The sequence below is a fragment of the Nelusetta ayraudi genome, unplaced genomic scaffold, assembly GCF_046127955.1.
Source record: "Nelusetta ayraudi isolate G7.1 ecotype Tasmania unplaced genomic scaffold, CSIRO-AGI_Nayr_v1 ptg000071l, whole genome shotgun sequence".
Lineage (NCBI taxonomy): Eukaryota > Metazoa > Chordata > Actinopteri > Tetraodontiformes > Monacanthidae > Nelusetta > Nelusetta ayraudi.
Window position 1 is genome coordinate 5000456 of NW_027466121.1, and position 27893 is coordinate 5028348.

General features: G+C 42.2%; 3 protein-coding genes across 7 annotated transcripts; 1 reads left to right on the forward strand and 2 right to left on the reverse strand.

Moving 5' to 3' along the window:
• Positions 1-46: 46 nt before the first annotated feature.
• On the forward strand, positions 47-4297 carry LOC142899114 (endonuclease 8-like 1). Of its 2 annotated transcripts, none has more exons than XM_076042573.1 (10): positions 47-390; positions 1513-1989; positions 2079-2198; positions 2786-2888; positions 2977-3070; positions 3165-3286; positions 3371-3398; positions 3469-3539; positions 3875-4073; positions 4163-4297. In XM_076042573.1, exons 1-10 carry the CDS (start codon positions 197-199, stop codon positions 4219-4221), a joined length of 1467 nt encoding a protein of 488 aa, XP_075898688.1. In that variant the 5' UTR covers positions 47-196; the 3' UTR covers positions 4222-4297. The 2 variants fall into 2 exon arrangements, with proteins under 2 accessions (XP_075898688.1, XP_075898689.1); XM_076042574.1 differs by having other exon boundaries at positions 2816-2888.
• Positions 4244-14071, reverse strand: LOC142899111 (alpha-mannosidase 2C1-like). Its single transcript, XM_076042568.1, has 26 exons — positions 13754-14071; positions 11842-11967; positions 11631-11754; positions 11468-11538; positions 11201-11378; positions 10937-11126; positions 10225-10331; positions 10011-10121; positions 9797-9889; positions 9573-9689; positions 9385-9480; positions 9085-9230; positions 8649-8772; positions 8246-8367; positions 8031-8116; positions 7306-7452; positions 7143-7222; positions 6951-7045; positions 6731-6835; positions 6486-6642; positions 5927-6070; positions 5722-5831; positions 5220-5299; positions 4969-5111; positions 4782-4885; positions 4244-4697 (listed from the first exon to the last, which is right to left on the reverse strand). The coding sequence occupies exons 1-26, from the start codon at positions 13852-13854 to the stop codon at positions 4586-4588; spliced, it is 3069 nt and encodes a 1022-aa protein (XP_075898683.1). The 5' UTR covers positions 13855-14071; the 3' UTR covers positions 4244-4585.
• A 796-nt stretch (positions 14072-14867) lies between these two features.
• On the reverse strand, positions 14868-26665 carry LOC142899112 (carbonic anhydrase 12-like). Of its 4 annotated transcripts, XM_076042571.1 has the most exons (11): positions 26486-26663; positions 26309-26329; positions 24007-24186; positions 22475-22614; positions 20361-20456; positions 20209-20272; positions 19964-20121; positions 19738-19864; positions 17770-17793; positions 17274-17358; positions 14868-16169 (listed from the first exon to the last, which is right to left on the reverse strand). In XM_076042571.1, exons 1-11 carry the CDS (start codon positions 26550-26552, stop codon positions 16094-16096), a joined length of 1038 nt encoding a protein of 345 aa, XP_075898686.1. In that variant the 5' UTR covers positions 26553-26663; the 3' UTR covers positions 14868-16093. The 4 variants fall into 4 exon arrangements, with proteins under 4 accessions (XP_075898686.1, XP_075898687.1, XP_075898685.1 ...); XM_076042572.1 differs by lacking the exons at positions 17274-17358; positions 17770-17793 and having other exon boundaries at positions 26486-26658; XM_076042570.1 differs by lacking the exons at positions 14868-16169; positions 17274-17358; positions 17770-17793 and adding an exon at positions 17903-19122 and having other exon boundaries at positions 26486-26665.
• Between the last annotated feature and the right edge of the window lie 1228 nt (positions 26666-27893).

Consider the following 27893-nt stretch of genomic DNA (forward strand, 5'->3'; position numbering starts at 1 on the left):
AGCCACGCCCACATATCCCAGCATGCACCACGTGAAAACATTTACTTTTTATGTTGTGAATGGATCTAAAATATTTTTTTGTACTGTTCTGAAAATAAATGTTCCAACGTGTCAGCTACGTTGAAGTCAATCACAGCGGCGTGCAGCAATGCGTAGTTAGCGTGTCGAGATCAGATCTCGCGACATCAGCGCATGAATGGTGGGACGTTACAAAACATGTTCGGTAACGACTTGTTGTGAAACCCATGTGGTGCCTGGTGTACCTGCACAATACGGTTCGATTGATACTACCAGAGGGTCTCCAGACGCTCCACCATCCCCGCTGTTGTCACTGATCGTCCTGAATGCCGTAACTGCGTTTCCACCGGTGCAGTCTATTTCCTGGATCGAGTAAGTTGGACGATATCTGCAGAGGCGTTTTCGTGCGTTATTGATTAATCTGCTCTTTGCCGCTGCATGGAGTTACTCTTGAAAGACATGTGTCTCTTCATGCAAAGCAGTGACCCAGTGATTATTTATTCATTGATTTATTATTTATATTTTTTAAATGCATGCATCCGTAGAATGCGCTTCTTAACTTGAATTAGCCTGGATCTACGGTAGGAAAAAACAAACCCACTGCGCTTTTATGCTTGGGTGTAAGGGGGCGAAAGCACGGTGAAACTTGGGCAATGTGTACTCAAATTAACTAAATGTATTGAAGTCTTGCAATGAAATTTTGTGTTGGATCGATGACCCATTCGGCGTAATATTAGCTGTGACAAAATAATTACAAACCTCTGCAAGTTTATCTTAAAGTTCCACTCAACATGTTATTCCATTTAATTTTTTTTTTTTTTTTTTTAAATCCATAAAATGATTTTACATTCTCTGACTAGTCTGAACAAGAGTCGGGAGAGAAAGAGAGTCTCTGCCATTGACCCAGAGAACCAATCTGCCTCAATGTAGGGGAATCTGATTCTGGATGCCTGCGAGGCAAACCTCTTGCAAGAACACGCCTACCAGAAACATTCTTCACCTCATTGACAAGATTATCTTTCGGGCATCTTAAGTAGTTACTGATTGATGGTTGAAAAAAAGTGATTTGTGAGATTTAGAAGGGATAAACATAGAAGTTTCACATTCCATTTCAGTTTGATTATGTTTTATTTGGTTTATTTCCCAGAGGGATACATGAATACATCTGAAAGAACTGTTATTCTGCCAAGTCAGGTTAATGAGCAGCATTAAAAACCTGAAACATAGACGCACTGTGCCCTAAATTCCACTTCAGAACCATTTTAAAAGTTTTGGGAATTCTGGCATTTATAACAATACTTTGCAAATTGTTAAAAAATACATCATATACTTGATTATGAAAGCAAACAGTGGCCTTAGATCGTCAATCATTAATAAAATATCATTAATGGTAATTTATTAAGGCTGCCAAAACCAAACACTGCCCACGCTGCCTGTTTGGACCAGGAAATTGATTTCTATCCAATCAAAGCTTGCTATGATTTTCCTCCCCAGGTGCCCCATTTGTTCAGACAAAATGCCTGAGGGACCGGAGCTCCACATGGCCAGCATTTACGTTCACAAAATGTGCAGCGGAGTCATTTTCACTGGTGCGGTCATAAAGTCGGAAGTCAGCAAGAGCTCAGATGTGCCCTTCACCTGCGAGGCGTACCGCATCACAGCCACATCCAGGGGGAAGGAAGTGAAGCTCACGCTGACCCCCGTGAAGAGTGACGAGCCAGCACGTCGGCAGAAGGCCGGACAGGCGGACCAGCCCATGGACATAGTGTTCCGCTTCGGAATGTCTGGGTTTTTCAAATTCACTACAGAGGATGAGCTTCCCAAGCACGCCCACCTGCGTTTTTACTCCAGTGAGAAGCCCTGCAGAGTGCTGAGCTTCGTGGACGCGCGCAGGTTCGGTAGCTGGCATCCCGGCGGGGTGTGGCAGCCGAGCAGAGGACCCTGCGTCCTGACAGAGTACAAAGGCTTCAGGTTAGCTGTGCCAAAACTGGAGCGTCACTGGTTCAGCTGTCTCACAGACATCACCTCACTCACCCGCAGATGTGTTCTTTTTTCCACAGGGAGAACGTCATTTCACACCTGTCGGACCACGCCTTCGACCGGCCGATCTGTGAAGTTCTGCTCAATCAGAAGTACTTCAACGGGATCGGCAACTACCTCAGGGCTGAAATCCTTTTCAGGTGACTTACACAAACTGTACTTGACAACTTAAAAAAGCAACAAAAATGATCAAAATGGGTATGAAATTGCTGTTGCAAGACGGTCACGAAAATAAAAATAAAATAAAAATAAAATTTGTGGCCTCAAGTCAGAGTTTCCTTGAGTTGACTCTGCTGCATCAGGTTACAATTGGGAGAAAATGATCTGAGTGGCTTCCCAGCAGTGAGGTGACCTGATGTATTATTTATACTGGTATGGATTGGTACTTGATCTCAGGTCTCACACTCTTTATATCATCAAATATCCAGTTAGAATTTGGAGTGCCCTCAGCCTCACCCTCAATTAAAAGAAAGAAAACAAAGTCCCTGCAGCAGAGAGGCCGCAAAAAGAAAATGCAAGTAGTCTAAAACAATAATCAAGGCCAGGCTATTGTTAAAGAACTTAAACTGAGCAGCGGCTAAGTGTTCCCCTCAGGTATGAAATGAAAAGCTCTCTTTCATTTCTCGGTTGTTTTCCCCTCAGTGCAACGATTTTGAGAAAATGAGCCCGTTGTTCCACAAAACAAGGAGTTTCGATTTGGAATTTATTTTTATTTATTTTTTTTTAGGTTGAACATCCCTCCCTTTGTGACTGCTAGGACTGTGCTGGAAGGTCTTGAGTCAGAAGATGATCATGAAAAGCCTGTGAAACACGAGATCTTGGGCGTAAAGGTTAAAAGAACAACAACCACAGACGGCTCATCAGACAGTCTCCTGTTTTTCTTCCAAACAACATTTCTTTCTGTTTTGTGTTTAACAGACTTCAAACAAAGCGAAACAGAAGAAAGTGAAAGAACAAGCGGCTGACCTGCTCCGACTGTGTCACACAGTACCTCTGGAGGTGGTGAGCCTGGGTGGGTCTTCCAGCTTTCGCCTCAGCTTAATTTGCACTGAGCTGAAAGGCATTGTTCCCACATGGTGAAAAATCTCCTGTGTTCACCTCGTCAGGAGGAAAAGGCTACGACCCACAGAAGTCAGACTACTCCGGCTTTGAGGCGTGGCTGCAGTGCTACTACGTGGATGGAATGAAAAGCGTTCGTGACCACAATGGAAGAACTATGTGGTTTAAAGTATGTTTTCAACAAAAAACAAAATACATTTTAAACTGAATTTAGATAGATCACAGACATTAATTTAAACTCTTTCAATTGCAGGGAGATCCAGGTCCCTTGGTGCCAAAAGGTATGTGATGATTTGCATTCACCCCAAGTAGCTGAGAAACATTGTAACCTTCATCTTCCCCACAAAATAGACGCCAAGTCGCCAAAGGCAAAAAAGAGAGTGAAGAAAGAAGAAGACCATGACTACACAGGCAAGAAAAATGTAAGAAGTAGTGTTTTATTTACTGTACTAATAAAGGTAACGTACTGGTACTGGTTTCACTGATTCAGACCTCCTGCTAAAAGGGATGTATTGTTAGTGTTCACAAGGTAGTTAGAGTCTGAAAATGAAAATAACTGACACCTGCTGTTGGCTGTTGCCACTAACTTCTGTGAGGCGTCAGCACCCTGTGATTTAAAGAAATGCATGTTTTAGCATGCGGTGTAGCAAGTACCTTTACATACATCAGAAAACATAAATTATACTATGTGCCATTGATATACAAAAAAATAAATTCCAAACATTACTCTTCATTTATGTTTATTTGTCCTTTTAAGGTTGCCAGGGGTCGTTCTAACGCAGCAAGGAAAAAGCTGCTCAAACAGGAATCTGTGACCAAATCACCAAAGTCTGAAAAGGAAGTTCCCTTGGAGGAAGTGGGGTCTAAAAGGAGAAAAAAAGAAGTGACTATGACGAAGACGAGATCTGCACGTAGGAGGAAGAGCAGCAGCAGCAGTGTGGAGCCTAAGGCTGCAGGTGAGACCAGGGCGTTCAGTCACGGCAAACTCATTTTCATTCTGCCAATGAAACAGAAGTTTTGATTTTTCCTGGTTTCCTTCATGCAGTGACACAAAGGAAGAGCGGAAGACTGACCAGACAGAGTGGCAAAGGAATCAAAAACTGAAGAACCACTGGACAAAATTGGCTCGTTTATATTTTTATTACCATTTTTAATAAACACTTTTATTAATTAACAAAAACATTGTGTGCAGTTGCTTGATTTCAACTCTATCACTGTACATCTCTTGAGTATTTCTTTTCGTGAGCACTGCACAGCGTTTATAGATTTATAGATCCATCTACGCACTGACCACACTTCATTTGACTTGCCATGTAATACTGAGTTTTCCTTGGATTAAGTTATGACTTTCGTTTCCTCCTACTCCCCCACTCTGTGGTTCCATCTATCTGCGTTCATCTTAAATGTTTTCACCCTTTTAATTCATGATTGACTTCAACATCCAGGCCCCGGTTTATTTCCACGTCGGTCATAAGATGAGAAGAAGCGAGACGATCTGGAATGGGTTAAAGTGAAGGATGATTCCCTCCGATGTCACATGTGCCACTCGACTGGGGTCACGTCTCTCCAATAGATCGCAGCTGGATAAGAGAATAACACGAGTTGTTCCCAAAGACACCACAAGAATAACACAATGCAGCCACGAAATCCAAAAATAAACTTACAAGCAGACTTCATTTATAGGAAGTGTTGTGCGTAGGGTTGCGGTCACGCTGCTTCCATGTGACTCATAAAGCCGGGCCACGATCGCTCCCTTTCCATCCTCAGCCTGCAGGGTGAATGGAACAAGCAGCTAATTAATGGGCTGAGTGGATTACGTCGTTACGTCTCTAACTGTTTATATTTAGATACCTGTTTGACTGTCTCAAGGATGACCGCCGCGCTGCTGACAGAGAACGCACTCCAGGGGGCGCAGTCAGTATCACACTGGACCGACCGCAGAGGGAAGTTGAGGTTGTAGGCGTGCTGGATGACCGCAGCCTCCTGGAAGGATCCTGTGTCAGCACAGAGAGGAAGCGTCATAAACCTAAGTCATGTTAAGAACTTTATGATTACTTAAAAACTGATTGATTGATTGATTGATTAAAACGTTACATTCATACCTGTATGAGGCATAATGGCATAGGTGAAATGGTGAGTCCCCATGTCGGCATTGGCATCCGGGGACTTGGGTGCCCGCAGCCTAAGAAATGAAGCCATTTTTTTAGAACACGTCATAATAATTTTAAAAAAAGCCAGGTTCCAACTTGCGTGTTTCCACAGTGACGCTTCCAACAAAGCGGTGCATTTATTTCAACACAAAACAATGTTGCTCTTTTTTTCCACAACAGTGCAAATGTGGAGTAAAAAGAGCTAAAAATCTATTCATTACACATAAACAAAATGTATGCCACAACATTCATGCCAGATTTCAGTGAAGCCTGTTAGTCAGTCAGCCTGCAGATGCTACTTTAAGCTTGCATCCCGCCATTAAACCACCTCTGCCAAATCACTGACATGACCATCAGTGAGGATGAGAATCAATGTTTTGACCATTGTTAGTATGTTGATGTATTGTCAGGCAATCGAGGCAAATAGTTTGGAAAATAGTGTGGGGAAACTCACAGAGACAGCGTCATGATGTTCTTGTAGCCTGAGTAGCCATATTTGCAATCGTTCAGCAGGGCGACTCCGAAGTTGTGCTCGGACAAATCTGCCCATTTATGACCCCAAACCTGTCCACAACAACCACATGAGAAATATTTCAAGGGGCGGGGAGACGGTGTGCGCAGTACAAACGAACGGCTGACGCAAAGGCACACTGCTGCACCTCGTATCTGGCCCAGTCCCATGAGGTGTTCCTGTGCGTGGGTCTCTGCAGGTGGCCAAACTGGATCTCATATGTCGCGTTGAGGCTGTGCACTCGCACAGGAAACTCCACCTTGAGGAACTTGTGAGACTCCGCCCAGGCCACCTGAGGTCAAAAGGATGCAACGCGCGTTCTAATGGGTTATTGTGCACATTTAAAGGTCAAGCGCGTAATATTTGGAGATTTTGAAGAAGAAACAGCGAAATCAAGTGGTCACATTTTAGATTTAGAGTCTTTAATTCTCTCTCCCCCTCCTGAGCTTGCAAGTGAGCTACGGTGGCCTGCACACCCAAACCTGGATACCTCGTCCACCTTCAGTCACCTTCAACAGTCACCCTAAACCCGCTGTCAGGCAGCTGGATTGTCCATACCAGGCTTCCTTAGGAATATGGTGGTGCGTGCAAGATGGCAGCTAACTGGGAGCAAGACCCTTGCCATGTATATAAACACAAATCAAGCCAAATATGACACACTGGACCTTTAAACAGGAAAATTAATTTCAGTTCATGGCCTAAAGTACCTCTGTGTTGAACTTGAGGTAAGGGCACGCGGCGTCCATGATGATCTCCTGCGTGATGGTGCTCTTATCGCTGATCCTCAGGGAGCAGCTGACGACGCCTCGGAGCTCACTGGAGGAAAGCACGCGTGCGGGCTGCAGCACGTCTTGCACCGGCTTTCTGTGAGGTCGGGTTCAGTTCTGCGGTGAGGTTTGAGGGTTCGCAGCGCTGCGACAGCAAAACAGTGCCCGCGACGGACGGCAGATACCTTGTCTGAAGATGGTAATCCATGACATCCCAAGCATCCCAGTACAGAGGGACGTCGTCAAACATGACAAACTGGTTGCCGTGGCAGCTGTCAGGGACGGCCTCTCTGAAAGCAGGGCAAGTGTTAAACGCATTTAAAAGCATTTATTTGACGTGCGGTGCCTCACGATACGTGATGTTAGTCTTCAAACGGCTTGGCACACACGGGGTTCCTTCAGTACCTGCTCACATTGACCAAAGACAGCGACGCCAGCGTGCCGTCTCTGTTAACGACCGTCCTCAAAATCCCGTTCTCCATGACGACTGTGCCGTCATCCTGTGACGACACACGCACCATTTCAAAGTTAAATCGGCAGCAAATCGTAATTCACTGGCGCGCCATAAATCGCCTGGATGGAGGTGCTCGCTCCAACCTGAGCAGTGACGGAGACTGGAGTCACAGGCTGCGTCTCTTTGACAGGAGCCAAACCAACGCTGGGAACCCTCACCAGAGCTGCACATAGAGTGTGGGTGCAATTGATGAGTCAGAGTTATACACTTCATGCCTTTATAGCCACAGAATATGACAAAACGCACCGAGACGAGAAGGACCGGCGCCATCTTGTGTCTGGACGACTTCAGTCCGCTCCCACGGCAAAGAGTTGAACAAGGCCGCAGAGGTGCCCTTCGACCCCAGGACTCGGAGGGCGTCACGCAGCAGACCAGCGCCGTCACGACGGATGTCTGACAGACAAATGATGTGAATTGAATTGTGAAATCGAGTGTATCGCTGCCATGCTAAAAAAATAAAAGAAAAGGCTCAGTATCGCGCAAGTATGTGAAAGTTCTACATTGTTGAGTGAGAAATTTTCCTGAAACTATCACATTACTTTGTGAAAGTGAAAGGCTCACCGTCACGAATGACTGTACTTTAAGCTTGGTTTGAGACATCGCGAGAACCTGAACTGAGTCAACACCGTTTATGGCATTATTATCAGTATGTGTACTTTGAGGAGGATTTTGAGATGCATGCCGTTTTGACAGTGGCGAATCCACATTGAGAGTCATGGCAAAGTAGCAGCAACTCAGTGAGACAAGTCAGTTCAGTTGGAGACGCATGAAGAGGCGGTCTAGCACAGTGCCTTTGCTTGCCTCGTTTCGGTCAGTTTTGATTTGTTCTCACGAAGTAACATGAAAATTTCCCAATCACAAAATGTTGTGATAGTCTCATGTCATAACTTAAAAATATTATAATTTTTTTTTTTTATAGTATGGCAGCAACACGCTTCAGTGTCAAATAAGAAACAAGTAAAAAGAAATACCTTCATAATACCTGAGCGCGTCCTCCACAACCATCTCAATACAGGAGCCGGGGATCACGTCATGGAACTGGTTCAGAAGAAGAAGCCTGAGGATACAAAAAAAATACATACATATATGTATGTATATATATATACATATATAAATATATATATAAAAAATGGCAAATACACCCATTTTTGTTTAAATTCACGTCCTTTAATAAGTAAATCTGCACCTCCAGAGTGTCTGCAGTTTTTCCACAGGATACTGGAAATTTGCATCCCGGCATAGCGCCAGACTGCTGGCGATCTCGATGTCATGCAGCAGTGCCTCACACTGGCGGTTGCCCAATTTGATCTGCACAGAGAGACGTCACTGCAGAGCAAACCAATTCATCATCGCTGTTTCAATGCTACTGCTCCATTGACTTTTTGATAAAAAAAAACAAAACCTTTGCTCCGTTTTATTCATCATCTGATGTTCATTGTTGTTTCAAAAAATGCTAGAAATATTTATTCAAAATTAAAGGATTCAAAAAGCACGTCTTAAAAATACAGTTACTTTGTACCTATAGCCATAAATAAATAAATAAATAAATAAATACCATTTGATTATTTCAGACTTTTTTTTGGTTCTACCTCTGCCTGCGTTGTGTACGTGCCGTTGTGCAGCTCCAGGAAAAGTTCTCCGGCCCATGTGCAGAGCAGAGCTGAGTCAGCCCAGAGCTGGGAGAAGAACTTGTCTGGGCTGGACAGCTGGACCCTGCGGGAGACCAAAGACATTGAGACGGATACGACCACCGACATTTGTGGTGAGTGTTCTGACCTCAACGTCAACTTTTAACACCCCAATGACATCAGTGGATCTCAGTCATATCCTGTTGAAGCGTCAGAGAGTGAGCTCAACATCTGCACGCTTGTGACACACACGAAACATCATCGCCAAAATCCCATAACGCCAATGTAAAATCTCATGAGTCATTTCTCTTTGGGAAGAGGATGTGCTTCCTCAACAGTGTGGGCTTGGTCACTGTGACTGAGCAATACTGAGGTGAAGTGGGAGACAGCAACTGACTTCGGGAGTCCGTCCGTATCCTGAACCCGCTGAAGTCTGTCAATCATCAGCTGAGTCGGGCCGCCGCCTCCATCGCCATGTCCAAACAGCATCGCGCTGTGATTGGCTCTGCCTTTGTCTTTATTGTTCCTCACAGATTTCACCAGCTGTAGGCAGAGATAGCCGCAAGAAAATAGAATTAGATAAGAAAATAGAATCGAAATAGAATTAGATAGAAATAGAATTTCTAATAGATTAGAAAATAGACCTAAAACTTCACCAACACACAAAACACACCAAACAGAAAGAAAAAATACTCACATCGTTAACCTTGCCCTGCATTCCGTAGGAGTCTCCAGGTGGGAAGTGTGTCAGCACTTTGGAGCCATCCAGACCTTCCCAGAAGAACGTATTGCTCTTTGAGAGACAGAGAAGAGAAAGAAAAATTGAGAGTTTCAATGGAAATGTAAGTTTAGATTATATCATATCCTCTCAGGTGCCTCACTCACTGGAAAGGTGTTGACCAGGTTCCAGCTGAGCTTCTGTGTGAGGAAGTTGGAGATTCCGCAGCCACGCATAATTTGAGGGAGTTGGGCTGAGTAGCCGAATGTATCTGGAAGCCAGAACTGGGAAGAGCCAGGCAGACATACATATATAAATAGACTTTTATGGTGAAACAGTATACATAAATATAGCAGTGCCAAGTCTATTTCGGTTCTGTAGGAATGTCAACCTCTTTGCAGTGGATGCCAAATTCCTGGTTGAAAAAGCGTTGGCCTTCCAAGAACTGGCGGACCATGGACTCTCCGGAGGGCAGGTTGCCATCCTGACAGGCAAACAAGGACAAAACAAACCTGCCACTTGATATATTTGCATCATCACAAACTCAAATTACAACACTAAATGAACAAAATGCGAAGTGAATGATTTCCAGAGTCTGATTTTACCATTTCTACCCACGTTCCTCCCACTGGAATAAATTGGCCTTTCTTGACATAGTGTTGAATCTGGGAGAAGAGACCTGGATACCAGCTCTTCACCCAGTGAAACTGCTGGGCCTGAAACAAGGTACAGGAAAAAAAAAAAAAGCTCAGAAAGGACATTAAAATCTTGAGAGTAAAAATATCTTCTTTTTTTTTCCCCCCTTACGAGGGAATTTACCTGGGAACAGGCAAAAATAAAGTCTGGGTTTTTCTCCATCAAGCGGACAACTGTCACCCAGCTTCTCCCACATTTACGAATGGTCTCCTCGTACGGCCACAGCCAAGCTGCAGACACACAAGTAATTGTGGACTCATTCGACAGAAACTGAAACATTACAAGAGTTTGTCCCCTTTTCTTTGGTCTTTATCCTGGAGGAAATGTGGAATATGACATTTTGCAGTTATCGTAAATGTCCAATTCTGATGATTATCCTGGAGTACGGTGGAGCACAGCGGCACGTTTCAATATGGAAAATCGTTAGATGCCCAGAAAAACAGGAAAATCCTCTGTTTATAGCACTGGGTTTTAGCTTCCTGGTAAAACGGATGGTCCATTATGTTCACATTTTTAAAACAAACAATTGGGGGAAAAAAGAAGGGAATATTATGAAACGGTCAGCAACATTTGCCTGGGGATGCCGTCAGTAAGCTGGCAGTGGCATCTGTGAGCGTTTAATGTCCTCTGTAATGTATCAAAAGACCGCTTTTTCAAAATTGAGCATTTTAGTCAGAACCTACAGGAAAGTACACCAGAAAAGAAGAAAGAAAATCAACTTTTGTAGTTTTTGGTGGCTTCAAACACGACACAGTTAAAAAAGCACTGAGGCAGAAGTTTTGCATAATAGTGGATCTTAAAAGCAACAACTGCAGAATCCCCTTCTACAACAGACCTGAGTCTATGTGGCAGTGGCCCATAGCGTGCACTGTATGCTGACTGTCTCCATTCCGCTGGCTGAAGAATGCGTTGGCGCGAGCGCGAGCCTTGGGGAAGGAGCCGGGGTCAGACGGGTCACAGAGGTTCACCATCTCGTTGATGGTGAAGAGAGCCTGGTAGCCTCGCTGCTCTCCCTCACCCAGTTCCTGTGTGGGACGTTCATGTTTTAATGACAGTAAAATGGGAATGCAGATTAAGAGCGTGGTATCGTTGGCCGTACTTTCACAGTGTCTATCAGCATCTCGAAGTCGGTAAGCAGTTCCCGCACTTGCCGGCTAAAAACCACCAGCTCAGCCTTTTGCACGGAAAACTTCCTGTTTGGATCCGGGGCTGCAATCATGGACCCTTGGCCGGCTCCAGAAAGTGTATTACAGGCAACCTCCACATAAAGGATGAGACTAAGCAAACAACAAGGAAAAATATGAACATCTTTAAAGAATTGCCTTGTTTCTTAAGGTGAGAAGATCTTCAGTTTAAGTGAACAGACCTGTGTGGCTCCTCGTCTCTTAGACACTCAGACAGGATGTAACTTGTCTTTTCACCTTCTTTGGTCAGGCCCTAAAAAATGTACAGTGCATGCCTGATGTTATCACACGATGAATGTGAATAGAATTCAATAACATTCTTTTTAAAACAAAATTCTAACAAACCTGAAAGGGCTGTTCGTCTTTCCAAACCATGGCCTCGCCATCGCTTTCCCACAGAAGATGGACCTCTTTTCCTCTCCAGGATTCTGGGATTCTCAGGGTCACTTTAAACCAACAGGTCCACCACCTTTAACGGACACGTGGGTTACGTTACTGCCACAACACAGATTCAAATGTGAAGAAACTGTGACAAAAATCTGACTTAATGACTTACGTTGGTCCAAATGATTCACCCAGTTTATAAGGTAGAAATTTCTGCTGAGAAGCTTCCGCAAAGGGGATTCGTTTGGGGGATAGGAAGGAGGTGATGGACTCAAGGGGCCAGGACTCTCCATAAAGACTACAAAGAAATGAATATTGTCTTCAAAAGTCTTATATGTTATACAAATCTGTTGTCATGCATAACACAGAGCTGAATTAGAAGCTAAAGTACAGAGTATGTTCTATGAAACTTAATATACAGGTAACTGTTCTTTTTTATTATTATTATTATTATATTTATTAAACACCGTACAGGCTTGTGGAAAATACATGTACGCCTCCTTGTGGACCAAACAGGTACTGGAAGTAAGTGTCTCAGAACGGGGTGAGTAGCCATATTTTTTTCACCCACCTTGGGTGGGATATGCATATCACATATGTTTGTTTCTGGCCTCCATGCAGAAAACAAAACAACATATTGCCAAACCACCGTCCCATAAATCATCTACTTTCATTTTTTTTGTGCGTAAACGTGAGCTTGTGCGTATGGTAGACACTATGGTTGCTATAAGTTATCTGCACAACTGTGGGGATGGGTGCTACAAATTCGCATGCAGGCCATATTTGGTAGACGGCTGATCAGTGTCAGGAAATGAGAAACACAGGAAGTCACACAGTTTTTCAACCGTGTCTCTGTGTGTGTCGAGTCAATGGCTTTTGGTCACACCACTAGTATTTGTCCATTTGTGTAAGCTTGTTTTGAAGTCTTTATTAGAGCTGGCTTTTGTTGGAGTTTGAAATGTTTTTTGAAAATGTAATGTACACATCAGTATGTGTGTGGCACTTTTTGTAGTTAGATTTCCGCTACAGTAGTAGTACAGTGGCTGCAGACTGCAGATACTAAATTGTTGCCAATAGCAGTCAGAAATGGCATTTCGCACTCTGGTGTTCTCATAATGAGTAACTGTTGCTTTCATTTCAGTATCAAAGGTGCAGCCAGTAGGAGTCACACGGCTTACTGGTTTTGTCACTGATAAACTCAAACAAAAGATCCCACCTAGAAGGACATTGGTCTCTATGTGTGGCAAGCGGCAAGGAGAGTGCAAATTAACTGTCTACAGAGTATTTTAAAGACTTCAAAGCTTCACAGTTTCCTCTATGTTGTCTTGGACTTAGAATATTTTGGAACTTCAATGTTAAGAAGTTAGATTAGATTCTCAGCCTGGAGTTTGCACAGTCTCCCTGTGCCTGCCTGAGTTATTTCCAGTTAGTTTTGTTTCCATCTATAATCAAATGAATGTTCAAATTATGCCAATTGCCAACGGTACAACTGCAAATAGGGATGAGTGTAAATGTGAATTGTTGTTTGTTTCACTGTTTTCCCAGTGATAAACTGGCGACGTTTCCAGTGTGTGACCATGCCTTCACACTGACACAGGTGGGATATGCTCCAGCACCAGTGTGACCCTGAGTCCAGAAGAACCACTCATCCATTTCGACCATAAATGGATGGATGGACTGTTACACACTGTAATGTCACCGTAATTAGTCCAGCAACCAGGAATTTCGTGTTTTGTTTTGTTTTTTAAATATATTTTAGGGTTGTTTCTTTTGAAAGCACTTGATCCCATTTTAGGAATAATAACACTAGCTTTTTGTGAGGAAGAAGAAGAAGGACAACAAGGACAACAAGAAGAACAAGAAGAACAAGAAGAACAAGAAGAACAAGAAGAACAAGAATTGTGCACTTCCTGTTAACTGCTGGGCTGCGGCATGCGCGCTCGGAATTTACCTTTACCAAACAATAATTTGTTTATAAATAAAGCAATAATTTCCGGACATTTTAGGCTAAAACTTTATATTTACAAGCCTAGACACTATGAGAAATTTAATTTGATTTAACGCTACATTGAGAAAATGCTTACCGTCCTCTTAGATTGCAGTCAGTAAAATAAATGTCAGAGATGAACTTCTCTGCTCTCTCGAGGAGTGTGCGTCTATTCCTCAGTACAGGCTGCTTGTACATTGTGATGGAACCTACAAAACGAATGCCCTCGGTGCTGCATATACCATGCAAGACGGAATTTACTTCATTTACAGCGTCGATTTTACTTCACTTTGTTTAAATAAACTCAAAAACCCCTTCCGGTACAATTTGGAAAAACAGAAAAGTGTTGTCGTAATTCAGCTTAGTCGGCTGTACTGCAGTCAACGTGCTAGTGACGTGGGAAGGGAAGGGAAAGGTTAATCATGATGCAACGTTTTCTAGTGTTCGTCATGAAACGTTGCATCGCGCATCAGTTCCGGCCGGCCACCGTACTTGAGACTGTTGCAAGCGTATATCCATTCATTCATTCATTCATTAATTTTCCATACCCGCTTAGTCCCGAGCTCAGGGTCACGGGGGTCTGCTGGAGCCTATCCCAGCTGTCTTAGGGCGAAGGCAGGGGACACCCTGGACAAGTCGCCAGTTCATCGCAGGGCAGCGTATATCCAACCCAACAAAAAAAAAGAAGAAGAAGATAAATTAATGTGACGAGTATCCAGTAGATGGGAGTGTTGTCTGACTTCTGTTGTCATCAAACTCAAAGACGTTAACCTGTTTTCAGATAATGAGAACTACAATAACTAATAATGTGAACATTTTGCCGTTAAAAGAGATTTCCTTTCCTTTTTTTTTTTTTTTTTTTTTTAATATGGTCAGAATAAATTACAATTGATCCCTGCTTGGGTGACATGTTGGCACAGTGGTTAACGCTGCTGCCTCAAAAGAAGGTCGTGGGTTTGATTCCGGGCCTGGGACCTTTCTTAGTGGAGTGTGGAACATGTTCTCCCCATGTCTGCATGAGTTCTCTCCAGCTTCCTCCCACAGTCTAAAAACATATATCATGTAAGGTGAATTGGAAACTCTAAATTGTCTGTAGATGTGTATGTAAATGCAAATGGTTGTTTGTCTCAATGTGGCCCTGCGATGAACTGGTGACTGGATGGATGGATGATTCCTGCTCTAAGGTAATAAAAACAACAGTAAAACAGTACTTAGAAACAATATGTTTACTCTTATTATTGCACTTATTCACACATAAACACATGGTAACCGCATGAAATCACATTTACACACATTTAAACATTCACATTTACAATAAGATCATAACAATGTGATGTGAACATAAGAGTAATGAAACCTACAGTAGGAGATTGACTGATTATCATATATTTCGTCAGCATATATGCCATGAGACCATTGTGGAGCAGGTGAACCTGTGCAACCCTCCTGTATTTCTTAACTTTCATCTTACAGTGGCCTCCTTTTTCATCACACACATGCAAATATTGTACTGCACTCTAACCGTATACTCAGTGATATCTAAAATAAACCAAAATAAATGTAAGTATTGTTCACATTTAAAAAAAAGAAAAAAAAGAAAAAGAAAAGACAATGCAGTGGCTGAGTAGAAAACCCTCGGACAAAAACGGTGACTCTCCAGCAGTCCTGAAGTTATGTGCGCAGGCAAACACAGGGCAAACTGAGGGGCTCTCTGGAGTACTGGGCAGTTAGTCATGTGACCAGAATGGGGGAAAGGAGTGAGGGGTCGTCCCACGTGCATTCACAAAATACAAAGGCTTTTTTTTCTCTCTGAATTATTCACAGGGGAGGAACTGTGTGATTTTGTCTTTGCACAAGAGCCAAGTGCCCTTTTATTATAAAATCCATAAAGCGACTCTAACTACAGGCTTGGCGAAATGTGGTGTCGCCCCTCCCTCTCAGGCCACACCACCATCAAGGATGTCTGTCCAGTCCTATACTCCTATTGTTTGCACTGTGGTAGAACTTTCCACTCTGCCAGTAAAGGAATGGGCACTGTGATTTTACTTGACCTGAGAATACCACCGGTCGAGCTCAAGCCTTGGCAGTTGTTGCCTGGAAGCTTCTGTGAAGTACTTCACAAAAGTCACCGCACCACGTCGGATAAATGAAGGGGGATCAAAAAACTTCTCCAGCTCAGAGTGAGATCTCAGCTGTTCAGCATGTACAGTACATCCGATGCGTCTAGAATGTCTAGACTGTGGCCTGGGGGAGAGAACAGGACAGAATGCCGCCTGAAAACCCGCAGCTCCATCCAAATATTATAATGTCATCTACTCAAGCCTTTTAGATGTCTAAAACAATTTCACAAATACAGATTGAGGGACGAGAAGGGACAAGAGTCTAATGGTCTCATTGCAACTCGGTGCTCTTTTGAAGTAAGGTCCAGAGCGATGAGTCATACGGTGGAGCCGTATTCGTCTCTGTCACCAATGCTGTATCCAGCTTTATCTTTGTTGTGTTGTTCAGTGGCTCTATAAAAAAAAGAAAGTCAGAATGAATTTTGACACATCACCATTTAATCTTCTGAACATATTTATGTTTTATTTAAATATAACACCAAGTTTACCACAAGTTTCACAATATGTGGGCAAAACATGGGATTACGCTTTTTAGCTGTACCTTTGAATTTCTTTTTATTACTTTGACATTTTTTCACGATTGGGGATGCATTACCTTTCCACTTGCAGCTGACCTCTTTATAACTAGAAACGGAAAAGGGTATTTGTTGTTGTCTGCGGTTCCTCCTTATTCTCCTTTGGACTGTTTCCTTCATGGGTGGCCAATGCCAATCATCTGCCTCCATCTAACCCTCTTCTCTGCATCATCTTCTACACTAAATTACTCTATGTCTTCTTTCACCACATCCATACATCCTCTAGCCTGTCAGTTCCAACTTCAGTAGTCTTCTACGGACACATGCACAATCTCTCTCCACTCTTCATATCCCAACTATCTTGCTTGCGATTTTAAATATCTTTCATTCTCTGTCTGGCGACTTTGGGTGACCCGAAAAGCGCCATAACAGTAATAGTAATTATTATTGTTATTTAGTTGCTGTGGCTTTGTCTACCAACATGAAATGCTCCCTTGAACAGTGTTCCACCTTTCTAGATTTATCTTCAGCTTGTTCCTTGCTCTTGCAACAGATCATAATGTCATCTGCAAACATCATATTCCATGAAAATTCCTGTACACCGACATCTGTCAACCTCTCCATCATCATAGCAAACAAGAAGGTGCAAAGAGCTGATCACTAATGTAATCCCACCTCCACCTTGAACTCCTCTCACCTACAGCACACCGTAACCAAATTACATAGAACAAATGAAAAAAGTAGAAGTGAAGATTGGACAACAAGAACTGATTGTTCTTCTAGTCGCAACTAATTTAAAGATATTTGAGCCCTCGTTGTTGTTGTTTTTTTTTTTTCATGTATACGACCCTTTTGAAATTAACTAATCATTTGTTGATGTTGAGTTTGACTAATATCACATTGAACACATATTATCTAACAAGCATACGTTCAACAAGCATAATTGTTGAATGTCATTCATGGTTGTTTCCCTCTTGCTTACCTTGTCTGCCTTAATAGACAGCAAATTAAAGAGATAATAAGAACAAGTCCCAAAGCAGAACCCACCAGAATGGGAATCAACAAACCTGCAGAGCATGAAGCAACAGAAGCAGAAAGGAGTGAGCAACGATTTGAGTTGTATCTTCAGTGTTTGCTTTTATTTGGGCTATGAAGATGAGTGTGTATTTCCATTACTTACAAAAGTTAGTTTAGTTTAGTTTAGTTTTATGTACATTTTGGGGTCAGTTTGGGTCACATGTTTGTCAAATAAAAAAATGCAATGTAATGATTTAATTATTGCTGTATTTAATATTTTGTTAAAAAGGCTTTGATTATGAAATGTTGAAAAAGGAAAAATGTTAGTTTTTACAACAATGTTGCTTTTCATTTTTTTAAATTGAAACCTAGCATTTCATGGCCAACAAAGTAACGATGCCTTGATGTTGCTAATGAAGACATATAGAACACAACAAGGAAAAATACGAAAAGCAACATACCAGAGTTTATCCAAGAAAGGTCAGCTGAGATACAAAAGAAAGAAAATAGAAGAAGAGAAAGAAAGAAAGAAAGAGCACGGATAAAATGAAAGTTGTACAGAAACAGACACCAATGGTTTGGCACCATGCAGGGATGAAACAGCTGAACACGTAGAGAGCAAAGTGACAGGAAAGGTTAAGAAAAACAATTTTCAAACCTTAATGACCAAGATTGAACTTGAACAAGATCTGTCAAGCAAACTTGAGCAGCCCAAAATTCAGGGGCCGACTTCCCTATCATGTCAGTTGCAAATATGAAATGGATGGGTCTTGAGTTTGGCATCTTTGTTTGATGAAAAAAGCGTTTATTGAAAATAGTTTCATATGTACAGTAGCTGCGCCATGACTTATTGCAAAAAGCATTTGGAACATTGAATATAAATGGTAAGAAATTACAGAAATTTTTGTAGACACTTGGTAGCTGTTGAGTGAAATTGCATGAGTTTATATTTTATTTCGTATTTCTACTTCATTAACTTATAATATTTTCCCTTTTTAAATAAAATATTAGTGCATACGCATGAAAATAGCTTTAAATAGTTTTAAAATAAATACATTTGCGAGAGAGCTGCTGGTCAAGAATATCCAGGGAGTTGCCTTGCCTTGTGGGACGGACGACTGGCATCCTTTATAGAGAGTGACTTAACTTTTGTAGTCTAGAACTACGGCAGGAATCCCACTAGTCTTCCCACTCCATTGGCAAAAGCCAAGGATGTGGATAACCCCGGCTGTGTGGTTTCTTGGGAACAAAATTTGGGGAAAGACCGCCATTTTTTCTCTCCGGCACAACTGGCTTGACAGCTGTGGGAGACTTCCTCTGCTTGGTCAAGGCTCTTGTCAGAGAGCGATCCAGCTCCAACATTTCGTCTGTTGGCGGCCGTGCCTGAAGAATGTGCCTGATGGTGGGGAGCGCTAGGTCTGACTTACAGTCCATGTAACTCCTGAGGTTGAGTTCAGGGAAAACAGCATCTCTGAGAGACTGAATCAACTGGGCCTCAGCGTGGGACTGCATGAGCTGATGATGAACCTTCTGCTCTATCGAGACGTAACACAGGGCACCAGTAGCCAGCCCTGACTTCGCCAAAGAGTTGTTGGCCTGGTTCTTCTTCAAGGTGGTTTTATTGTACGTGAGATGTTTAGACTTGTTTCTGACGTTTTTCTTCTTGCCGGTATGGAGGTTCTCTTTGCCACCAGGTAGGAGCTGATATAGTCTCTCATCAGCCAAGTCGGCCAGGTCTCCGACCAGCAGCTGCTGGACTATTTGCTTCCTGGTCTGTGGAGATGTGACTGTGGGAATACCCAGCAGCCCTCTGCCTGCTTCAGACACACAGCCAATCACAGCTCGTTAAGCAATCCCAGCTCATTCCCTGACCCAGGCGGAGTACGAGCCTTCACAGCAAGCATGCAACAGCTCTTCCTGTCGTGATAAACCAAAAGCGCAAGCGATCGGTGTTGTAAATAGAAGCGACTTCAAAGGTGCCAGGTCACGACACGTGCAATTAAAGAAGCACAGTAGTAGGGAAGCTTTGAAAATGAGGAAAACATGCACATTCATACCACTTGAGGACAATATCTCGGACGACGTGGTAAACATCTCGACCACATAAAAGCCAGTCTTTAAAGACATATAATATATAAGTGCTGCAGGCAAGTTTAGGTTGACAATGAAGATGCTGTCAAGTCTTACACACTGACCTACATCACCAAACAAGCTCATCAAAAAACAATCGATGGACAACAATTTAAGACATCAACAAGCAAGTCCAACTGCAAGAAGGCGACGCAATAAAAAGTGAGGGAGCTTCATGCTGTGCCAAGATAGAAATGCACATGCAATGTTGAAACCTGGGTTGCGGAGGCCAATCTGTGCATGCGATCTTACACACATGACTTACACTAAAGCAGCCTTGGTCCGAAGACTGTACTTACCCGACTTAAAGGATGCCAGTACGACTCGGTCGTCTGCGGGCTGCGGCTTCCTGAAGTTGTCCACAAGAGGTACTGCGGAAAACTCCTGAACCTCAGTGGCATAAAGGGTTGTTGCCAGAGACAGGTACTATCAACAAACAACAAAACAAAAAGCATGATAGCGTGAGAGCAGCCCAAAATGAGTCTGATTATGAAACGGCTGCAGGATCGCATCCTGTCAAGGCACCTGTTTGCGTGATATTGTGACGGGACTCCTGAAGAGCGTCCAAAGAACGCTGGGATAGCATGGAGGCGTTGTCAGCGACCCGTCGTAGCGGTAATATTCGTCCAAACGACTGGGGAGCAGCGCTCTTATGTTGAAACCGGGAATCTGCACTTTTTGATCTGAGTCAGGACAAAATAAGGTCAAAGTCGTTTATGATCTAGTGGTAGTAGTTTATGTCTGAAAAACAAGTACCACGTGAAACTTACCTCTGTACTTAATGTTGTTAAGGAACTTCAGGATATGCTCAAAGGCTGGATTGAACTCTCCAATCTATATGACAATTGCAATTAGATTCTGCTGCTGCTGCTGCTACTTTCAGGAAACTCACAGTCACTGTGACTAGTGTCCAATGCCTCACCTCAATTAACACACCCAGCACTGCAAGACCGTCGGATTTGTCCACAGCCTTGGACAAACTGTAATACATGTCCGCGTTGTAATGCACAACGTGCAGCTGTGAGAGACGAAGAAAAATGTGACAGGAAATAAATCAAGATCCTCACGAGACAACAAAACAAGAATGACATAGAGTTGTGTGGAGAACAGATGGAACACAATGTTTCATAGCCAGGACAAAAAACAACGGCGGCCAGGCATGCAGAGTGGTTTTTCGGCAAACTGTTGAACTCTCTTCATTTTGTTTTCTTTTCTGTTGTCCTCGTCAGGGGTCACCCTGACAAATCATATGCTTGCCTCTAACCTAATCCTCTTCTTAACTTGAATTTGAAATAATTCATAGACATGATTATGAGACACGGCTATCACTGGAATCCCTGGAATTTATATTGGGCCTGACGTCATTCGTTGGAACAATAACATCATTTTGAGAAAAAAATCTTGTGGCGGTCATCTTGACATTTGACCTTTGAACATAAACAGTTTTTGTAGATGCCAAATGAATTGGAGACAGAATATCCACAGAAATTGATATGACAAAAAAAAATGTAATGAAAAGAAAGGTTCTAAAGTCACTGCAGGGATATAATAAAACCATAATTTATAAGTGTTAATTAACTAATAATAAAACCATATGTAAAGTAGGACTGTTGGGATGTTAATGGCCAGTGGACTTAGTTGTTGTGATTTTGATAAAGTCCAATTTAAAACAGGCATACACAGTATATTTTGTGCTGTAAACATGTCTCGTGCAAGTCTGTTGTCGACATATCCTCAAACATTTTTTTTCTGGACCAACTAAGGCATCTTGGTAAGGCTATTCTTGGGAAATGTTTAATTTCAACATCATTCGACCTACTCTAAACAACATGCCTTCGTGGAACTTTGGTCGTGCAGTCTGGAAAGACTTAGGAAGCTGAACGCTCTTGACGTGTCCACTCTGAAAGCAGGGTCAAACCACAGTACCTCACATGTGGCCATGCTGCTGGTGATGCATGGTTCACAAGAAAGCACACAGGTCGTTCGCTAGCCATTACAGTTTGTGCGAACTGTAATTCACATTGTACCGAAACGTATAAACACACTCCTATTTTTGTTTATGTAATAAAGAGACTCGCACTTGAAAACATTAGTCTGTTTAACTTTGAGTACCAAAGTACAGCAGACAAACTAGTCTGTGAGAACTCCTTACAGTACGTTGAAACATTGAATAGCAGAGAGAGCTTCTCCTTCCCAGAGGTGGTTAAAAACCAGAGCATATTATGGTCTGAAACCCTAATCTCCTTAAACCTCACCAGCATATGACATACTGTCATACTGTGAATAATAAAGCTAAAATGACTGAGTGTATGCAACAGACATTTTTATATGATAGGCACAAGAATGCCTTCAAAAAAAGAACGGCCGCCTCATAATTTCAACAGCATAAACTCTAAACGCTCGAATTCTTGTATATAAGTATCTTTGCCTCTTAAAATACAAGTGCTTTATATAAGCAAAAGTTCCTACATTAAAGTTAGCCAATAAAAGGCGGGACATGCACAGCGAGACCTTTAAAACTGTCTAACAAGTGGATGGCAGCTCCCTGTTTCACGCAATGTCTGAAAATGGAGCAGTAATATGCAGATGCAGGTTTTTCTCCAATCCTCAGCAGCGCCTTGAAGCCTCTAGGGTACATCAGTGGTTCCCATTCCACTGCCAGTAAAATGCCACATGGTAAAATCATCAAGTATTTACTCAACTGTCTTATGAGAGGCATGTTGTTGGATGCCAAAAAAAAAAAAAAATACCCAGAATACTTAACTAGCATCAACATAAGTTAAGAAATGAAAAGAAAAAAAGGGCAGCAACATTGAAGGGATGTTATTTCATACTAATACATCCCTCTTTGACTTCCCTTTCATACATTTATTGTTGATTTTTAATGGTTCTGTGCAGTTCATTTTAACTGCTGCTTTTGAACACTGACGACATTTCGTGTCAAGTGTTACGTGAGTCTGAAAAGCAATTTTGCAATACACTCATTCCAGAGAATTAAAAAAAAACAAAAAAAACACCACTGTTAGCTGTGTTTACCTCTGCTACAGCCTGTTCACCGTCGAGTGTGTGTTCGGCGCCTGGTTTGTTGGCGGAGCCCCAGTGAAAGTGGAGTTGAGCTGCAATGTAGTGATGAGGCAGGCCGGAGATGTACATCTTTGAGGGCAGCGAGAGTTGAACTGTAGAACGGGAGAAATGAAAACCCGCCAGACGTAACAGGGCATGGTTGGAATTATTTCACTTGTCATTAGCGGGGTCAAGAATCATCCTCTTTAACTGCATGGCGGAAGTCAGTGTGGCTGCACTGTCAAAGGCGTTCACTGCAAAAGCTGCGAGGCTATCTATAATACATTACGACGGCGTGACGCAGGAGCAATTTCGACTTGTCTGTCAGCGTATGATGAATGTTTGCATGTGAAAACCCACTGTCAGCTCATTTCAGACAGGCGTGACGCGGATGATGTCACTCAACTTGTGGCATTGAGGCCTAACGGGCATGCACGCATAAGCATTTGTCTGGTGTTGGCGCTCAGTCAGTGGCCAACTGCTAAACCTGACATTGCTAGTGCCCAAACCAAACCCTCACCCGCACAGGAAAGACACTGCACACAATGTGTTTACTATGTAACTGTCTGTTAGGCTGCAGATTATTGCACTGTGCCACACCTTTTTGTCTCAATGAAACTCTTTCTCTTAAAATTATAAGTCAACAACATATTTCATTCTGTGGCACATGAACATACTTGTTTCTGCCCTGAGCATTTGAGCCCTGCGAATATCAGACATTCAACTTGTGTCTTGATGCATCGCAGACAGAGCCCAAGACATGTCTTTGCTCATACATCCACGGCTAAAGGTGGAGCTCATTCATTCTGAGAGTAGTTAAGATAATAAGAGAGTCATTACAGAAAATTGCTGCGGCTGAGTAACTACACATCATCTCTTTTTGGATGACCAAGAAATTAAGCCTCAGACTCAAGAAGAGACTCCTCTGACTAGTTCTAATGAACAGATGCACTAATGAGAGACACTTTTAGTTAAGGTCTTAATGCATCCCAAAACATTGTGAACACTTAGCCTGCTTTGCTGCCTCTGACGCAATAAGCTTTATATACAAACGTAACCTATATTCATTGTACCTGTTGTCCAGCAGGACAGGCTTTAACATATATGTTATATATTTTTTTTTAAAGGGTGAAAACTGGTTGGGTCACCAGAAAACAGCCTATTTAGCCCTTTGTTTACAGCTTGCTACTCAAACTGATGTTTGGTTGTGCCTTTTTATTTTGAATTGTGACAAAAAGACAAGGTTTTAGTGTGACAGTAAAAAAAAAAAAAAAAAAAAAAAAACAGGCTAAGAGTGTTGTTAATAACCAAGAGGTATCAGTGACGTGACATCACAAAAGGCTATTGCCAGATTTTTCAAAGTAAAACATACCAAATAAGGAGTGACTTTTCTCATTTCTGGGAGTCAAATGAAGGGATAGAGATACAAATAACTACTTAACAAAAGTGAATTCTGAATAATATGACCTTTAATTGTTCTCATTAACATGATGACATATACTTACCAGAATGTCCATTATTTCCAAGGGTGAGCTGCTCACTGGGCGACAGATTGTAGTTGTGAACTTCAATTGGACGTAAGGTTGGGTCAAACTTCAGTAGATCCGAGTTGATGTCTATTGGAGACTGGAACGCTCCACCACAGTATGGATAATGTTCATACCAGTGGTCCTGTCCGTTCATACCTGCAACATTAATGGAAATTAGAATCGATTCAACCCACTCTAACTTGTATTTATTTATTTATTTATTGCTGTGCAGTGATCCTTCATATTCACTGTTACATCTTAAGGGAGACGTTGCATGACAGCATTTTATATTTTTAGTTCTTTCACTTGTTAAAAGTCAACCGCAGTCTTGTTAAAAAAGAGAGAATTCCCAAAGGATGACCCTAACTTAGCCAGACATGCTAAATATGCCGTGCTATTGCAATCAAAGTGCTATTATCTGGGCACAGTCCCATGTTCTTCTGCTCCTTCCCTTCTCCGAAGCAGGCGGAGTGTTCGTTGCTGGAAAGTCAATGAGAATGTTGTCTTTTTTTAAAATGAGAGGTTCTCCACAAAGCTCAGGACACTGAAAATGGCTGCATTCGCAGTTCCAATCGTGCTATTTACAAAGCGACCGCAGCTGCACGATTGTGTCTCAATGACATGTCTGCAAAGGCAATGAGGCAAACTGCCTTTAGGAATAATGCAAGGCAAAAAAATGAAAGAACGGTCACGTCAACGGAGGCAAAAGGGGGTGAAAACAGGATGCTCTTAATTTCTTGCTTCTGTACACTAAATGAATAAACTCAGATCAACCTCTCAGCATGCCTTGGCAGGACAGCAAGTGCCATGACAGCCTCTCAGCAACGGGCATACAAAGTGAGCAATATAATTGAATTCAATCAAAAAAATAAAAAAAATAAATGAAAACTTTTCATTGGATGCCAGATGATTGCATATGAATGACCCAGCCTCAAACACAACTGTCATTCTCCAGACCAATGTGGACTGACTCTAAGAGACGTGCCAGAAGTTGTCCATTAAGGTTGTGAAATGCGTGGAGAGTTGTTTGGGCCAGAACTTAGAGGTCAAACCAGGGCAAATAAGCTCATTGCAGAAATAGTTACAACGATGACTGCAATAATTCTGTGTTTACTTAATTTGCTCCTTTAATTAGACCTAGCCTGCCCTTTAAATAATGGTTTGCAGCAGGCTTTGGTAGCCCTTAAACAGACTTTGCCATACAATCCATGACTCAGTGGGTTTTTTTTTTGTAATATCCAAATGTTAAGCAGATATTAAATAAGATTTATGGGATGGTTTCAGTCATGTAAACACCACTGGGTTGATTTGTCTTTGTGAGCTAGCCTCACTGTGGGAAAGCAACAACATTTATTTCATTTCTGCCCCATGTTACAGTTGGCCATTTCTGTCCTCAGCCAGAGGGTGGAGTGCTGAGGTGAAGATAAATGGTATGAGTCAGGTTCAGCTGAGAGTGCAACTGGCCATTGAAACTACTGACTACAATATCGAGGCCTCTGCAGAGTTTGACTGCAATTGATAATAAAAGAAAAGATCTGAGATTTTAGTTTTTCCACTACATCTCATCTTTGTTGTCATGTCAAACCTTTAAATGATGGCTACTTCTAATATTTTATGTTATCATAGTTTTAAAATGTTCTAATTATAATGTAATTTATTCAAGGTACTAATAGGTGAATGTGTTATTTTTTTGTAGTGCTAAAGTGTTATATTAAAATATAGGGGTGATTTATTATTATTTTATTATATAACTACAATTATAAAATAACATTTAATTTAATATAATTTCTCATATGTTTTTGTTGGTGATTTTTTTTTCTGTTACATTTAATCAAATGACTTTGTTTTGTGTGGCCTTTCTTACCTTCACATTCTATTTCACATTTAGTTCCAGAATGCAACAGATCTTAAGAAGCAGTGGCACCAAGACAAGAGGTCATGCTCTGAGCACAGTTTATGTAAGAGATAGTCAGTGACTTTTCAAAGAGTCACTAGCCGCACTCCTTAAGGCATGAGACAAAGGCAGTCAGCAAAAAAGTGCAGAGACTGTAACTTTTTTTTTTTTTTTTTTTTTTTTTTTTTTTAAATTACATTAATTCAATATGATAGGGCGTTAGTTTGGAGGTCAAATGACATTAACATTAAATGCTAAACCATTTCAAGACCATCCATCAAATCTAGAGTCTGTTAACTATGCTGCCTTATGCAAATGCAATAAACATTGTCCTTGGATGTGAAGATATCTACCACCCGTCAGGATAAACACAGAAAGACTCACCGTTGTATGTCCATTTAGCACCTGGAACAGCATAAAGGAAATGTCACTTTTAAGCCACTGACACCGGAAATAGCATCGTTTCAAAACTTTACATGTTTACCTCTCCAAAAACAACTATTAGAACATTTCTGGTCAGAATGACTACTGTCTCCCTGTACGTGACAGACGGGCTCCTACCATGCAGTGCGGTGAGGAAGGTCAGCTGCAGCAGCGTGATTGGCGCAAGACTCAGTGCGGCACGCATCTCGGTCTCCTCGGGGATCTTGCGGGCAAAGCAGCTGGAGCATTGAAGCACCAGAGTGGCTGCCTTTTCAGCCCGGCTTTTATATGCATGTTGTCAGGTTCATCGTGGCTCACACTGACGTCAGAACAGCAACGACCAAAGGGGAAGGCAAGGAGAGAGAGAGAGAGAGAGAGAGAGAGAGAAAAAAACATTCTCCGTCTGGTCAACAGCGGGTGACATCTCAACTGCGGCGACCGCATCCACGCCAAGCCACTCATTTCGAAGCTCCACACGACGCTTAGTGAGCGGGAAAATGTTGTTGTTGTTGTTGTGTGACGCCGGAAGCCGACAATGGGCTGATGGTGTGACCGAGTTTCAACAAGTCCTCTGTGTGAAGACTCCCCCCCGCCCCCCGGACAGCGCTACGTGTTCAGACGGGTGTCACCTGTCAGCAAGTTGTTTGCCCAATTGATGCCGAGCAATCGCTAAGACTTTGTAGGACTGTAAACGAACAAATAAAACTATACGTACTTACAATGAGTCAGCATGCAGTGGCGTGGTTAGAAATATTTATTATGGGGGGGAGGAGGGCACAGGGTGAGATCATTACTCACATAGGAGTGGCACTAAGCAGATACCTGGATTCGTATTATTCCAAATGTTACTGTAGCTGTTGGTGTTTATTGAACATTTTCACTGTGACCTCATAACAGTCGGCCTGTCACCATTGAATTAGTGGAGAGTTTGGTTTGTTTGGTTTTTTTTGGTTTTTTTTTTTAAACCAAAGTTGATATTGATAATAAACCCTTATATTATACATGTTCTATACTCACTTAAGGTCAGGGTGAAATTACATTTCTATCTTTGAGTGTCTTGTTTCCCTACGAACAAAATCCATCCAGCCAATCATGAATTCATAATAATTGTGGAAAAAAGAAAAGATACTGTGCTTCAATGCTTCAATCAACAAAGATGTGACTAGAGATGCTGTAGTGTGGAGGTGGGTGGGTTTTTTTTTTTTCTGAAATTGCACTCCCCACCCCAAAGCCACCACTGGCCACCACATAGCTCCTGATTACAGCATGTCCTTAAATGCACATTGACATTCACGCACATTCATATATCAACTGAATCTGGGTTTGCTAAATAGTTATTGTCATCAGCCAGGTTACTCTAAATCAGTCATCTGCGTTACAGCTACTGACACCTTACTGATACCTTTCTCAGGTCAAGTCACATGACCCCTTAAAAGTCATTTTAAGGAGTGCTTGTATATTGCCTTTCAAACATTTGCAATGTACAGGACAGCATCGGTGAAAGCTAAAACCATTGTTGAGGAAGTTGTTAGCAAAGGGTGTCAAT